The sequence below is a fragment of the Ascaphus truei genome, chromosome 2 (genome assembly GCF_040206685.1).
Source record: "Ascaphus truei isolate aAscTru1 chromosome 2, aAscTru1.hap1, whole genome shotgun sequence".
Classification (NCBI taxonomy): Eukaryota; Metazoa; Chordata; class Amphibia; order Anura; family Ascaphidae; genus Ascaphus; species Ascaphus truei.
In genome coordinates this window covers 381,629,485-381,644,165 of record NC_134484.1, presented here as the reverse complement: position 1 = coordinate 381,644,165, position 14,681 = coordinate 381,629,485, and the positions used below count along the sequence as shown (strand labels likewise).

General features: G+C 41.3%; 1 protein-coding gene across 13 annotated transcripts in view; it reads left to right on the top strand.

Annotated features, from left to right (window-relative positions):
- ABCB5 (ATP binding cassette subfamily B member 5) overlaps positions 1–14,681 on the top strand; it is a 170,422-nt gene that overhangs the window by 84,539 nt on the left and 71,202 nt on the right. For all 13 annotated transcript variants that reach the window (XM_075587168.1, XM_075587158.1, XM_075587163.1 and 10 more), the window contains 5 exons: positions 7,301–7,492; positions 7,593–7,674; positions 8,074–8,163; positions 13,804–13,928; positions 14,037–14,211. In XM_075587168.1, coding sequence (XP_075443283.1) covers positions 7,301–7,492; positions 7,593–7,674; positions 8,074–8,163; positions 13,804–13,928; positions 14,037–14,211 — 664 coding nt within the window. The remainder of the gene's footprint in view (positions 1–7,300; positions 7,493–7,592; positions 7,675–8,073; positions 8,164–13,803; positions 13,929–14,036; positions 14,212–14,681) is intronic.

Genomic DNA, 14,681 nt, shown 5'->3' with positions numbered 1-14,681 from the left:
GGAGCCCACCGTCTGCGTACGTCCTCTTCGCCTCTCACCGCTCCACGGGTGCTCCGTGCGGTGTATGGCGTTCTCCCCCTGCAGCTCCAGGCAGGTCCCAGCAGGCCGTGCGCTCCGGCACTGCTGACGCTCAGGAACTGACGTCAGACGCTGGGAGGGATCGTAGAATCCCATGCAACAGGATTGCCAGCGTGCTCCAGCCGGATAGGTAGAAATAGTAGTGTAGAAAGGTGGCAACAGGACAAAGTGATAAGAGGTAGGGATTTATCTCTAAGTCACCAAAAACCACAGAGTCCACTTTTTATATCAACATTTAATGCTCAATCGCAACAAATTTGTAACATCATATCAAAGCATTGGCACACTTTGTTGTTAGACAGAGATATACAATCGGCCATACAAAAGGGACCAAGATTCACTTATCGTAAAGCGAATACTTTAGGTTTTCATCTATCCCCCAGTATGTTCGATACTAGATCCAAATTTCCCAAGGTTAAAAGTATACCAACTGGTTTTTTCAAATGTGGGAAATGCTCCATGTGCCAGTATGCACGTCCAACCAAATACATTACATACAACACCAGGATTAGAAAGTATTTTATCAAAAATTTTCTAAATTGTAATATCTGCTATGTTATATACGTTCTGCACTGCGGTTGCGGACATCAATATGTGGGGCGTACTACTAGGCCCCTCAAAGTCAGGATAGCTGAACATGTACGCCTGATAAAAAAGAAGAATCTTGACCATCCAGTGGCAAGGCATTTTGCCCTATGTCCTAATGGTGGTATTAATAATTTCACATTTTCAGCAATTGAACACATACCTATCCATGCCAGAGGTGGCAACAGAGAAAATGTTCTAAACAAACAGGAGATGTATTGGATATACACTCTCAACACTCTCCATCCACATGGCATCAACCTGGATTGGGAGTTAAAACACTTCCTCCAGGGTTGATCATGTGGGGAGTGTTGGGAGTGTGTATTCGATAAAGTACATCGGTCTATAACTCACACCCACATACACCAACCCCCCCTTTTTTCACATATGTACCTATATGGACTCAATGCAATTTCTATATAGTCTCATGTATTTGGGATGTGTATATTTCATTCTTTGAGATTGTTGGTACATTGTTTATCTTTCAGATAAGAGGCATATCATAATGCATTATTCAAATGTCCTTAGCATCTATATTCCTCCGCAAGAGTATTGCCTCCACTACATGATGTGATATGTTTATACAATTACTCATACGGATGCTACATGTTACTTCTGTTTTCTTTGTTTTTAATATGTTATTAGTAGTTTTTTGTTTTAATTTTCTGCATGTGTGTTAATTCCATCCAATGCAGGTGTTCTATTGTATACTGCCCAGTTCATTCATGGTTTTTCATAGTGTAATCAAGGTTACCACCCACTACTGTGGCTCATTAGCGTTTTAACCAATGATGATCAAGGGCGGCCTATTTAGATACCCTGCTATGTTGAGAGATTGTACTCTTTGATAAAGTCTCAGCTACGAGACGAAACGCGTCAGAGATGGTCTCTCTGTAATGTGCAGCACCGTGAAATAAAGCTGATTTTATTGTATCCTGACTGAGCTCCGTTTCTGCAGTGACCGCCACCTTTCTACACTACTATTTCTACCTATCCGGCTGGAGCACGCTGGCAATCCTGTTGCATGGGATTCTACGATCCCTCCCAGCGTCTGACGTCAGTTCCTGAGCGTCAGCAGTGCCGGAGCGCACGGCCTGCTGGGACCTGCCTGGAGCTGCAGGGGGAGAACGCCATACACCGCACGGAGCACCCGTGGAGCGGTGAGAGGCGAAGAGGACGTACGCAGACGGTGGGCTCCTGTCCCTAAGAGGCTGCCAGACGACATCCACCCTATGGGATATTCGTGAAGCGGGGACAGCGAGGAGGGACGAGCGGCGAGGTGACCAGGTCGGGTAAGGGCAGTAGATATAGACTGCCGTGAGTTCATGAGAGAGGCTCCCATTAGGGCTTCTTCTCCTGCCTCTATCTATATTCTGCTAATCGGCCCCCCCACCGTGGCTTCATAGCAACCATACCTCCCCCCCCCCCCCCTTCTGGACTTTATCCATTTATTCCTTCTATCTGCAACAGCATTGCCTACATTTCTACATATAGAGACTGCATACCTTCAACACAAATAAGAATTTTCACCAGTTAGAGCACAGGACACTTGGGGTTTACTCTCCACCTTTTCTACTTGCATATACCGGTCCTGTTGCTCACTGTGGTCAATCTGGACTTAACTCTTGGACTCATTAACCCTTCCCCCTCTGGGAAGAAATATTTGTGTTTATTTGTTCTTAAGGTTATACATGCATACCTCTATATAAGGACTCAGCCAGTTTTTTATATTTTTATTATACTATACATTAAATTGTTTTATATATTTACCATATTATGGAGGAATCCAGCGGAGAAGACAATGCCACATCTGAATTGGACAATGATACATATGTATACACATGTGGGGACAACACTAGAAGGTCTAGAAAGGCAACACACCTTTTTGATGGGGTTTCTGAGATTATATGTGACGAACCATCTGACCTAACACATCATTTTGTAAAACTTGAAAAATTATTGGTTGAAAATATAAGACTCTGGTGGGACATAACCTCACTAGAGAATTATATAAGGTGCAATCGTATCCCTAGGGGGCTCCGTATTAAAAAGGTACCATCATTTGGTTTTATGAACAAACAATTTGAACAAGACTGGGTGAAAGCCTTAGATACTTGTTCCATAAAACTAATGGAGTTAATTATCCAACAAAAGACTTGTGAAAAATCTATTTTAATGGCAGAGATCAAAATTCTTCAAACAAAATTGCAACCATTCTCAAAAAGAGAGCAATTTATTAAAAACGACAAAACTTTATCATCTAATATTGAAATAACGGAAGACACTATTAGTGATAAAAAACATCTCAAATTTGAAAGAGATCGTGTCGATTACGCAAAAAACCAAGTCTATTGTTGGCAAAAACCCATTGTAGTCAGAGAAGCTACTGGCTCCAGTACCCCGAAGGGCAGGAAACAACATCCCAAAAGAGGGTCAGGGAATCAACCTAATAAATCAATTCTCAAAAACACACGCATGGAAACTTCAAGTATAGATTCTGAATTTTCAGACACAGAATATAGATCACATTCAGTTTCGTTTGATAGACCTACAGAATATTCGAGGGATAGAGGGCCAACAAGACATGAAAATAAAGCTTCTACATCCTTTTCCCAAGTAAAATCACTTAAATCATCTGGGCAACCTTCCACGGCTTTTTTAGAGACAGGAGCCAGAGGTCGAGGGGAACGCGGCGATCCAAGCGGAAACGAGGGGGGACGAGGGAGGTCCAAGAGAAAAAAATACGATTAGAAACACCCGATAATGTTATTAATTTATCTGGGGTTGACCTCTCCTTAGAACAACTGTCTCTCCTCAATAAGGGGCTGGGGTTCGCGCCTACCCAAAATTTCAAATTATTTGAAACTGTTATAGATCTCCAACGATTCACGCGAAAACTATCTCTTAGAAAAATGTTTTCTTCCAAAAGTGAATCTGAACCTGATACCTCTAACATGTTGGGGAATGCTAGATTAACTACTAATTTACCAATTTTGAATGTTGTGCAACCATTGAACTTTCAGGAATCTTGTGTCCTTTCGGACATGGACTCTTTATTGGAGAGTCAGGGTGAACCTTTAAATAATTACATACAACCATTTTTTGGCCATGAAGACTCTGGGTACCGACAAAAATCTATATTTTGTCCAAACCTCAGTAAGGGACCGTCAATCACAATGTTTGAACGATTGGTGGAACGGGATTTGCGTATACTATCTAAGGGCATTTCATGTTCCCATGTTAAATCAGGGAACCTATCATACACCGAAATTCAACAAATTGACTGTCTTAAAAAAGACTATGACATTGTCATTAAAAGTGCTGATAAGGGAGGGGCACTCGTGGTTTTGTCCACTGACCAATATCAACGAGAAGCAATGAGACAGTTGCAGGATGCCTCTACTTATCAGCGCCTTACTGGCAACCCCACTTCCAAATACCGTTTGGAATTGTTGGAATTATTAGACAGGGGCAAAATGCTCTATGTTCTCAATCATAAGGAAATTGTCTTTCTCTCCTGCCCACATCCCGTGATTCCTATATTTCACCACCTCCCAAAGATCCATAAGTCGCTGGTTGACCCTCCAGGTCGGCCCATTATTGCGAGCATTGGATCTTTGGGAGATGGGTTATCACGGTATGTGGACAGGTTTTTGCAACCTCTGGTCTCTCAGTTGCCGTCGTTTATTAAAGACACGACGGATTTCCTCGTCAGTGTACAGGAACTTGCATGGCACACTGAATACAGGTGGGTCACTTTGGATGTGACCTCCCTGTATTCTATTATTCAACACGAACAAGGTCTTAAAGCTGTCAGTCACTTTTTGGATTTATCCACCTTATCTATATCACATTGCACTTTTTTATTAGACTCTATACTATTTTTACTCACTCACAATTATTTTCTGTTTGATTCACTTTTTTATTTACAGAAAATGGGCACTGCTATGGGCACGAGCTTTGCACCATCATATGCTAATTTGTTTATGGGTTTTTGGGAATCACGTTTTATTTATCACAGCGACAATTCTTTTCGTCAACATATCATCTACTACAAGAGATATATTGACGATCTGATCCTAATTTGGAAAGGTGATGAGCACTCACTTCTTTCTTTTATTGATTATCTAAACACCAACACTTTCAATTTAAAATTCACTTTTGAACACAACATTAATCATATCAATTATTTAGATTTGTTCCTGTACATTGACGAGCAAATGACAATACAGACGGACATCTATAGGAAACCAAATTCGAGGAACATGCTGCTTAATGCACATAGTTGTCATCCCCGCTCTCTAATTAGGAATATTCCAGGGGCTCAATTTGTCAGACTAAAAAGACTCTGCTCAGACAATGAGGTTTTCCTACTTAGAGCTAAAGAGATGTCTGATAGATTTTTGGCCAGAGGTTATGCTTCAAAAGACATATCAGCAGCTTTTACTAAAGCAGATGCCCTAGATAGAGATACCCTTATACGCAACACCAAAAAACAGGACAAAGTGATAAGAGGTAGGGATTTATCTCTAAGTCACCAAAAACCACAGAGTCCACTTTTTATATCAACATTTAATGCTCAATCGCAACAAATTTGTAACATCATATCAAAGCATTGGCACACTTTGTTGTTAGACAGAGATATACAATCGGCCATACAAAAGGGACCAAGATTCACTTATCGTAAAGCGAATACTTTAGGTTTTCATCTATCCCCCAGTATGTTCGATACTAGATCCAAATTTCCCAAGGTTAAAAGTATACCAACTGGTTTTTTCAAATGTGGGAAATGCTCCATGTGCCAGTATGCACGTCCAACCAAATACATTACATACAACACCAGGATTAGAAAGTATTTTATCAAAAATTTTCTAAATTGTAATATCTGCTATGTTATATACGTTCTGCACTGCGGTTGCGGACATCAATATGTGGGGCGTACTACTAGGCCCCTCAAAGTCAGGATAGCTGAACATGTACGCCTGATAAAAAAGAAGAATCTTGACCATCCAGTGGCAAGGCATTTTGCCCTATGTCCTAATGGTGGTATTAATAATTTCACATTTTCAGCAATTGAACACATACCTATCCATGCCAGAGGTGGCAACAGAGAAAATGTTCTAAACAAACAGGAGATGTATTGGATATACACTCTCAACACTCTCCATCCACATGGCATCAACCTGGATTGGGAGTTAAAACACTTCCTCCAGGGTTGATCATGTGGGGAGTGTTGGGAGTGTGTATTCGATAAAGTACATCGGTCTATAACTCACACCCACATACACCAACCCCCCCTTTTTTCACATATGTACCTATATGGACTCAATGCAATTTCTATATAGTCTCATGTATTTGGGATGTGTATATTTCATTCTTTGAGATTGTTGGTACATTGTTTATCTTTCAGATAAGAGGCATATCATAATGCATTATTCAAATGTCCTTAGCATCTATATTCCTCCGCAAGAGTATTGCCTCCACTACATGATGTGATATGTTTATACAATTACTCATACGGATGCTACATGTTACTTCTGTTTTCTTTGTTTTTAATATGTTATTAGTAGTTTTTTGTTTTAATTTTCTGCATGTGTGTTAATTCCATCCAATGCAGGTGTTCTATTGTATACTGCCCAGTTCATTCATGGTTTTTCATAGTGTAATCAAGGTTACCACCCACTACTGTGGCTCATTAGCGTTTTAACCAATGATGATCAAGGGCGGCCTATTTAGATACCCTGCTATGTTGAGAGATTGTACTCTTTGATAAAGTCTCAGCTACGAGACGAAACGCGTCAGAGATGGTCTCTCTGTAATGTGCAGCACCGTGAAATAAAGCTGATTTTATTGTATCCTGACTGAGCTCCGTTTCTGCAGTGACCGCCACCTTTCTACACTACTATTTTTAACCCATGTCATTGATCATCCAGTGGATGGAAGGAGTTGAGAAAGGGGTTAGGGCTGGGGTCGTCCGGAGCCAACTAGGCCCATTCATGAAATTGAATGAGATATTTTCTAAAACATCTCTTTAGATTGTAGAACAAGATGGGACAAACAAAAAAGTTACATGGAAAACCTAAAACAGTAAATAGTTAAAATGTTGTCAATACTACACATGGGGCTTTACATCAAGCTCAGTATGCACATTACTATACAGTATTTTCCTTTAATAGGTCAGTACTAATATACAGTACAGTGTGTATCACTTAGCTGACATACAAGTAAACAAAAGACAACTGCATATAATGGATTAACCACTTCAGTGATATCTCACGGCAATTGTTTATTCAGTTCTCCTGAGGACTGAAAAAACAGTTGCAGTGAGATATGGCTGAAGTGGTTAATCCCTTCCATGCAGTTATCTTTTGTTTACTTGTATGCTTACTACTGTAGTTGGTCGTTGGACGGGGAAACTATGACGGACTAGCACAGAGACCCGAAAGGACACCCTGAGTGGATGTGTCGAGATATCCTGCGAGTGTCCCTAGGTAATCTTTCTTATTTGTCTCTCTTAGCTTTTCTACTCCACTAAAGAAGATAAGTTACTTATGAGTATGTATGCTGTCATGTTGGGACGTAAAGGAAATATACATTTCAATTGATGCTCTCTTACTATTATAACTTTTTTCCCCAGGTTTTCCTTGTACTATGTTGGAATTGGAGCAGGTGTTCTAGTTTGTGGATATGTACAAGTCTCCTTCTGGGTTTTGTCTGCTGCAAGACAGACAAGGAAAATGAGAACAACTTTCTTTCATTCAGTACTGGCACAAGAAATCACCTGGTTTGATGTCACCAAATCTGGACAACTTAACACACGCCTTACTGAGTAAGAGACCTCTATCCGTTATCACATGTATACAAACAAAATGGTTTTCCTGTTTTATGGACAATCTGTTAAAATACTAATCAAACATTTTCTTTACTAGAGACATCAACAAAATCAATGATGGAATAGGAGACAAAGTTGGACATCTTTTCCAAAACGTTTCAATTTTTGTAACGGGTATACACTGGCGACACACTTTATTCGAGCTCGGCTAGTCCCACGAATTCGGGTATACCCGGGTGTATTGAGGTTTGTGACTGTTTTCTGCCCGAGTGCATTGAGTTATTTTCCAAGCAGGGATTGAAGCATTTTATTCCCGCTGGCTGCAATACTGCACAGTATATATATATATACTGCATTACAATTCATGAATTTATGCCATCTGGTAGACACGCGAAGCATTGCAGCCTATTAAATCCTAATCATTATCATTTAACAGATCAGCCGCCCATCAGCCAGGCATGAACCCAGGCTGGGAAGGCAAACACAACGGGGCTTGTCAGAGGTGAGGAGCGGCGCATTCCAGGTATCTGCCAGGTACATACCGGGTATTTGCTCGAATAAAGTGTGTCGGTGCAGTAATAATAGGTTTGGTAAAAGGGTGGCAGCTTGCACTAGTAATCTTGGCCACAAGTCCACTCATGGCAATATCAGCAGCACTCTCTTCTAAGGTAAGAAATGTGAAATTTACAATAATGTACTAAGAGCCTTATTCCTTAAAATGAATAATTGCAGCGGACAGCAAGATAGCTAGAAAACTGCTGGTCAGGATTATAAAAGTTATTCGGCAGTATTGCAGTTTAAAGAAAAAGCCAATAGAGGTTGCTATTGATGTACTGTAGAACATTTTGGACCATGTTTCCTGAGCTGTGCTAGACCATAAGACTCATTCAGATGCCAACATATACATTATGTCTCATGAAAAAAACCCTGAAAATTTCAGTTATTTATCAAATACTAAGGACAGATAAACGAAGGATTAAAAAACATTTTGAAAATGTTCATTGGTAAAATTGTGTTTTATGTAGCAGAAATATGTCGTTTTCAGGCACTTGTATGAACATAATTTAGAATTAGCCCTGTAGCTTAGCATTTTAAACATGAAATTGGCTTTATTGAGTGTTCTGCACAGTTGACATTGTAGCTTGGGCTAGCTACTGTATTTATATCAGTGGTTTTCAACTTTTTTTGGTTAGAAAATCCCAGAATTTGATTTTGAAATTGTGGGGAATCCCAACCCTTCACCCCTGTCTCTCGTCGCCCCATTGCCCTGTCTCTCCCCCCCTATCCCCTCCTATCCCCCATCTCCGCCCCGTGCCTCTCTCCCCCCTCCCGTCACCCCGTCTCTCCCCCTTCCCATCGCCCCATCTCTCTCCCCCCTCCCATTACCCCATCTCTCTCCCCCTCTCCCGTCACCCCACCTCTCTCCCCCATCCAGTCACCCCGTCTCTCTCCCTCCACACTCTCCTCCTTACGCTCCTCCCTCGTCCTTGCGCACGTGCACACACGCTCCCTCTTACACACATTCACACACTCTCCCACTTATACACACTCTCCTACTTACACTACACACACACACACACTTACACACTCCCACTTACACACAACCATACACCCACTCACTTACACACACACATACGCACACTCCTACTTACACAAATATACACACACACACAAACACACACTGTGACCTCCTGTCTGGACCCGTTCAGGAGTGAAGCACTTGGAATGTGTTCCTCCTCCTCTTCCCCCTCTCCCTCCCTCAAAAGCGCAGGCAGAGAGAAGAATAGCATTGAGCTGCCGGCTGCTGCTGCTTAGCTCAGGATTATTTTTTATTTTTATGGTATCGGATTGAAGCCGGGAGCCGCCGGACTTCACAAAACAGTGCTCAGTGCAATATATAAAAAACAAGAGCAAAGAAAACAGTGTATAGTATCTTACTGTATAATACAGTATAATTATTCAATAGTTTCCTTTGGTAGATTCCCAACCGATTTAACAAGGGAATAACAGTGGATGAATTATAAAAATCCGACTGCAGCTGTTGACGACACCAAACATAGGAGATAAACTTAGGCATAGAGTTTAGGGGATATACCCTAAGTGTATAGGATTTGTACTTGCACCCTTCATCCAGTGCACATAATTACACACATTGAATGTGATTTTAGAACTCATAATGCATTATTGTTCTTTAATGTTATCACCATTTGGAGGTGAGTGGATTAAATTGTTTGGAAGTTGTCTCAATAGTGATATAAGAAAGAGGAAAAAACATCATAGTAGAGAACCACAAATAACTAAAATGTAATGAAACCTATAAAACGGATACCAGGAGTGCCACTCACAAATTATTTCATCCTTGAAATGCCTTGTATAATATTGAACCTGGTTGTAGATATTCTGGGTTGTACCTTTAACTGAGCCCCTATGGTCTCCAGCTCGTGGACACTCTGGTTAGACTTCAGCTGAAGTGTTCCAGTTGATGGCCCGTCAGCGTCCGTGTGTGGCTTGTACAGCTCGGCGTCAGCAGGAGAATACCTTCCTGGTTCTCCTCCACTCTGCTTGACGTGATGACGTCATGCGCAACCTCTGTAATCTTTGCCGGCTGGCTCGCAGGGATACTGCCTTTCTCTGCGCTCACTCTGCACTAGCTACCATACTGCTTTTCAGGGGATTGGACAGCAAAAAAATGCATTGCTTGTCACTGTATGTATCTATAGCCTGAAACGGGCATAGATTAACACCTTGGCAGTCATTGGGCACCTAAAAAAAATTACACAATAAAATAAAATACAATCAATGTTTCCTTACCATTGATGTCTTCACCCCCGTCCTACGCAAACACCAACTCTTAACCCTTGACGCAATGCTCCTCAAACAGCCGATGCAAAGAAGTCCGTGATCAAATCTTGATTGAAGAGATACCTCCCTGGTGAGCTCTTCATTCTTTTCTTCTTTCTTTCCTTTAGTCTTCTCTTCTTTACTTGTAATCCAAAGGGGCAGATGTTGTCTCGTCGGCTTCTTAAACTCAAATGAGACGGGACAGGCCTTATGTAAGTCACGTGTCAAGGACATGTAAACACATAGGAGATACCGGCACGTAATATCGGGGCCTGTAACTCAGGAAGAAGGGGGCCCCCGGACCTGAAATTAATGTGGTTCTGCTCCGGAGACCCCCTGCTAAAGTACACTGTTATTAAAATGTAAATAAAAACACTGCAATCGCCTGTAAGAGCTCTGCAGGGAGATGCAGCTCTCTCTGTGCAGCTCTCTATGCAACTTTTACAGACTGGGGCCAGATCATACAGGAGAGACCTTAGGCTGAGTCCACACTGCCGCTGAGCTCGCTCATGCTTGAGAGCGGTGACGTCACCAGCTCTCCAAGCATGAGCGATAGGCTGTCCTGACTTTTTAGAACAGGAGCGGGGGTGTGTGGCTTTTAGGGGAGGGAGCGTGTCATTGGCTGAATAGTGTGTGTGTGTGTCTCTGTCCATTTTCTCTCTACCCCCTTCCCTCCTCTTTCCCTTCTCTCCCCCCCATTGCTCTCTCTCTCCCCCCACCATTGCTCTCTCTCTCCCCTCTTAGCTCTCTCTCTCCCCCTTCCCTCCTCTCGTTTCTCTCTCCTCCTTGCTCTCCCTTCCCCTCTCTCCTTTCTCCCCCCTTCTCTCCTTTCTCCCCCTTCTCTCCGTCCCTCTCCCCCTTCTCTCCTTCGCCCCCTTCTCTCCTTCCCCCCTTTCCTCCCCTTTCTCGCCCCTTCACCTTGTTTGCCCCCCCACACCAGTCCGTTTTGCCCCTCCCACACCAGTCAGTTCCCTCCCCCACACCAGTCCGTTTCCCCCCCCACCCCACACCAGTCCGTTTTGCCCCCCCCACCCCACACTAGTCCGTTTTGCGCCCCCCCCATCACCTCCCCACACCAGTCCGTTTTGCCCCCCCCCCTTCCACTTCTCTTGGCTAGAAATCCCATGTTTGTGTTTGCAGTAGTGACAGGGCATTAGAACACGCCCTCTCTCTACCCATTGGTCAGAGCAGGGTCATGTGACCCTGCTCTGAGACTGAAAGTATCTCTGCAGTGTCTCCTCAAGCACAAAGCTTGGGAGAGCGTGTGGGCACGTGCATAAGTGCCCACGCACAGCACGAGCGTGAACGGGAGGATTCCCAATCACAGAGGTAAGCGCACTAAGCGCCAAGTGCATAGCGAGCTCAGCGCCAGCGGGGACTCAGCCTTAGACAGAGGCTGAGATACCATCGCTGATGTCCCATACAGTATTGGCATTTTCCTGCCTCACGGTTTGTGACTTGTGTAAATTGTGTCCGATTCTTTCTGAACACAATGATAACACAAATGTCAAACCATTCGGTGGGGTCATGCCACATCGTTCGAGATGGCAGCAAAGTTATAAAAGCTACTAGAATAGGCCCCCACGAGTTAAACGTAAATTATTAGGTGATACCTTTTTTATGTGGACTAGTAACAACAGTTATAATAAGAGAAGCTTTCAAGAGTTCTCTCTTCCTCATTTCATCAATAATGATTTACAAAGATTCCAGGAGCTTAACATAGATGTAAAAAAAAAAGATAAACAAGATAGCCATCTAAAGCACAAGATGCAGAGAAAAAATAAACTTACAGGGCAATAGATGGATTAAAGTGACAGCATCTATCAGTATTGTGCTAAAATACCCATACCAGCATTATGGGGGTTATGCACTAAGCAGTGATAAGTGCTTTTAAGTGAGATAAAAAGCCATTATAGCGTGATACTGCCTTCTGTGAGATTCACAAAGCAGTGATAAGTCTTTTAAGTGAGATACATGCCTTTATAGCGCGATACTGCGTTATGTGAGATTCACAAAGCAGTGATAAGTGCTTTTAAGTAGCCATTATAGCAGGTTACTGCACTGTTATCACTGCTTTGTGAATCTCCCAGCAGGCAGTATCACGCTATAAAAGCAGTTATCTCACTTAAAAGCACTTATCACTGCTTTGTGCATAGCACCCAGAAACCCCACTTATCACTGCTTAGTGCATAGCACCCAGAAACCCCACTTATCACTGCTTAGTGCATAGCCCCCTAAGTCCTTTAGTTTTAGTGTCAGAGCATTATCATTTTGAGTTCAAATGTTTTCTGATCTCGAGTGCTTTCAAACAGATATTTTATATCTGTGACATTTATTATGACACTTTGCATTTAGACAGAAATGTACAGTATTCAGAAATCCATAGCAGCATAAACCCTTTTGCTGCTGTGAGTAACAGACAATTTGTATATGAACTGGTACTCTTTATTCCCAGCATTCATGATTTCATGTCACTCGCTACTGTAGTTCAGAAAATCAAACATGACTCATTTGTGTCATAGCACTATCAAAACTATTCATCATTTGAATAATAAATAACTATTTTTAAATAAAAGACATGGGACATTGTTATGACCGGGCATTAGTCAATATGGCCCAAAGAGGCCATTCATGCTGTTTTCGGCAAAACAAAAACCCTGTTAAAGTCAGTGGGGATTTATTAAGGTTCAATATCCAAGCCCGTGTAACGTCCGTCTAACAGAAATATATTAATTCAACAATCTGTGGCACTCAAATTATTTTATGACAATCAGAAAATTATGGTGTTCAATATTGTTATTGCTTTCTTATGATCTATTATTAAAGAAGGGAATCTACAAATATATTACCATATCAGTTCTATAATTGTATTGTATTGTATGTCTTTATTTATATAGCGCCATTAATGTACATAGCGCTTTAATACACGGGGTAATCAAATAAATAACAGATAATATAAATAGCAGGTAATGGGAATAAGTGCTTCAGAAATATAAATAGCAGGTAATGGGAATAAGTGTTTCAGGCATAAAAGTAACATTAAGGAAGAGGAGTCCCTGCTCCGAGGAGCTTACAATCTAAATAAAATAAAAGGTTTCTCGAGTAGAGCAGTATTTTACAATTTCTAAGCAGGCAAATTCTTTACCATCAAAAACAGAAAGTGATATGTACGTCAGTGGAACACGTCTTCCATAAATAGGTGTGATTGGTTTGACAATGGCAGATCATGTTCACTTTTTGTAGGGGCCACAAAAACATTACAATTAAATATCTCTTGACCAGTGAAGAATCTCTAGATCGAGGACAAATCTGGTTCTACAGTGGGAGATGCAAAAATGCTGTAATATTTTCGGATTGTTACAGGGAAAGCTACCTGTAGCTACATATAATGCTTAAAGATTAATAAATCCTTGGTACGGTTGTTGTATTTCATTATTGACCATCACAATTTTCCACTCCTAATTTAGATGCTGATCTCATTAACAAGTAAGGAACTCACCGCATATGCAAAGGCAGGAGCAGTGGCAGAAGAAGTTCTTTCATCCATTAGGACTGTTGTGGCGTTTGGAGGACAAGAGAAAGAAATCAAAAGGTTTGCAACCCATATAACTTAATTTGATTTACTTATAACATGTGTTTCCTATTACAAAAAAATACATGGTGTATCTTTGATTTTTGTGCTCTCATATTTATTTTTTAGATACACAAGTAATTTGGGAGAGGCCAAAAAGTTGGGTATTAAAAAGGCTATTGCATCGCAGCTGGCTCTTGGTTTTGTCTACTTCATTATATATGCTTCCTATGGGCTTAGTTTTTGGTACGGAACAGTCTTAATTTTGGGAGATAGTGGATATACCATTGGAGATGTTCTTGTGGTAAGTGTGACAATTTTTTTTTATATTTCAATGATGAAATTATTTGTGCGAAACATTCCCAGAAGTCTGCACTAACCAACGATAATCATTTTTTACGTTTTATGTTTTGGATAACGGTTAGTACTTATTATTCATCTTTGCACCCGTTCCATATAAAACAAAAAACAAACATATACATAAATGGTGACTGAAAGAAGGAAAAACTAAGGTTCAGGTCATACATTTCTGGCACATAGGAGCAGATTTACTAAACTGTGCTATAGAATATAGCACATCTTATGATCCCACCATATGGCAGTAGTATAGCCAGAGCTATACAATATCTTGTGAGGTGCCAGTTTTTGTTTTTTTAAAGACGATGTGGACTTGTAAACACTTTAAACCTGCAAACCCCACCACAACCAAAAAAAAAAAGAATCCCAACAAATATCTGAATATCTGCAATATAGGTTATTGCTGAATTATTTTAA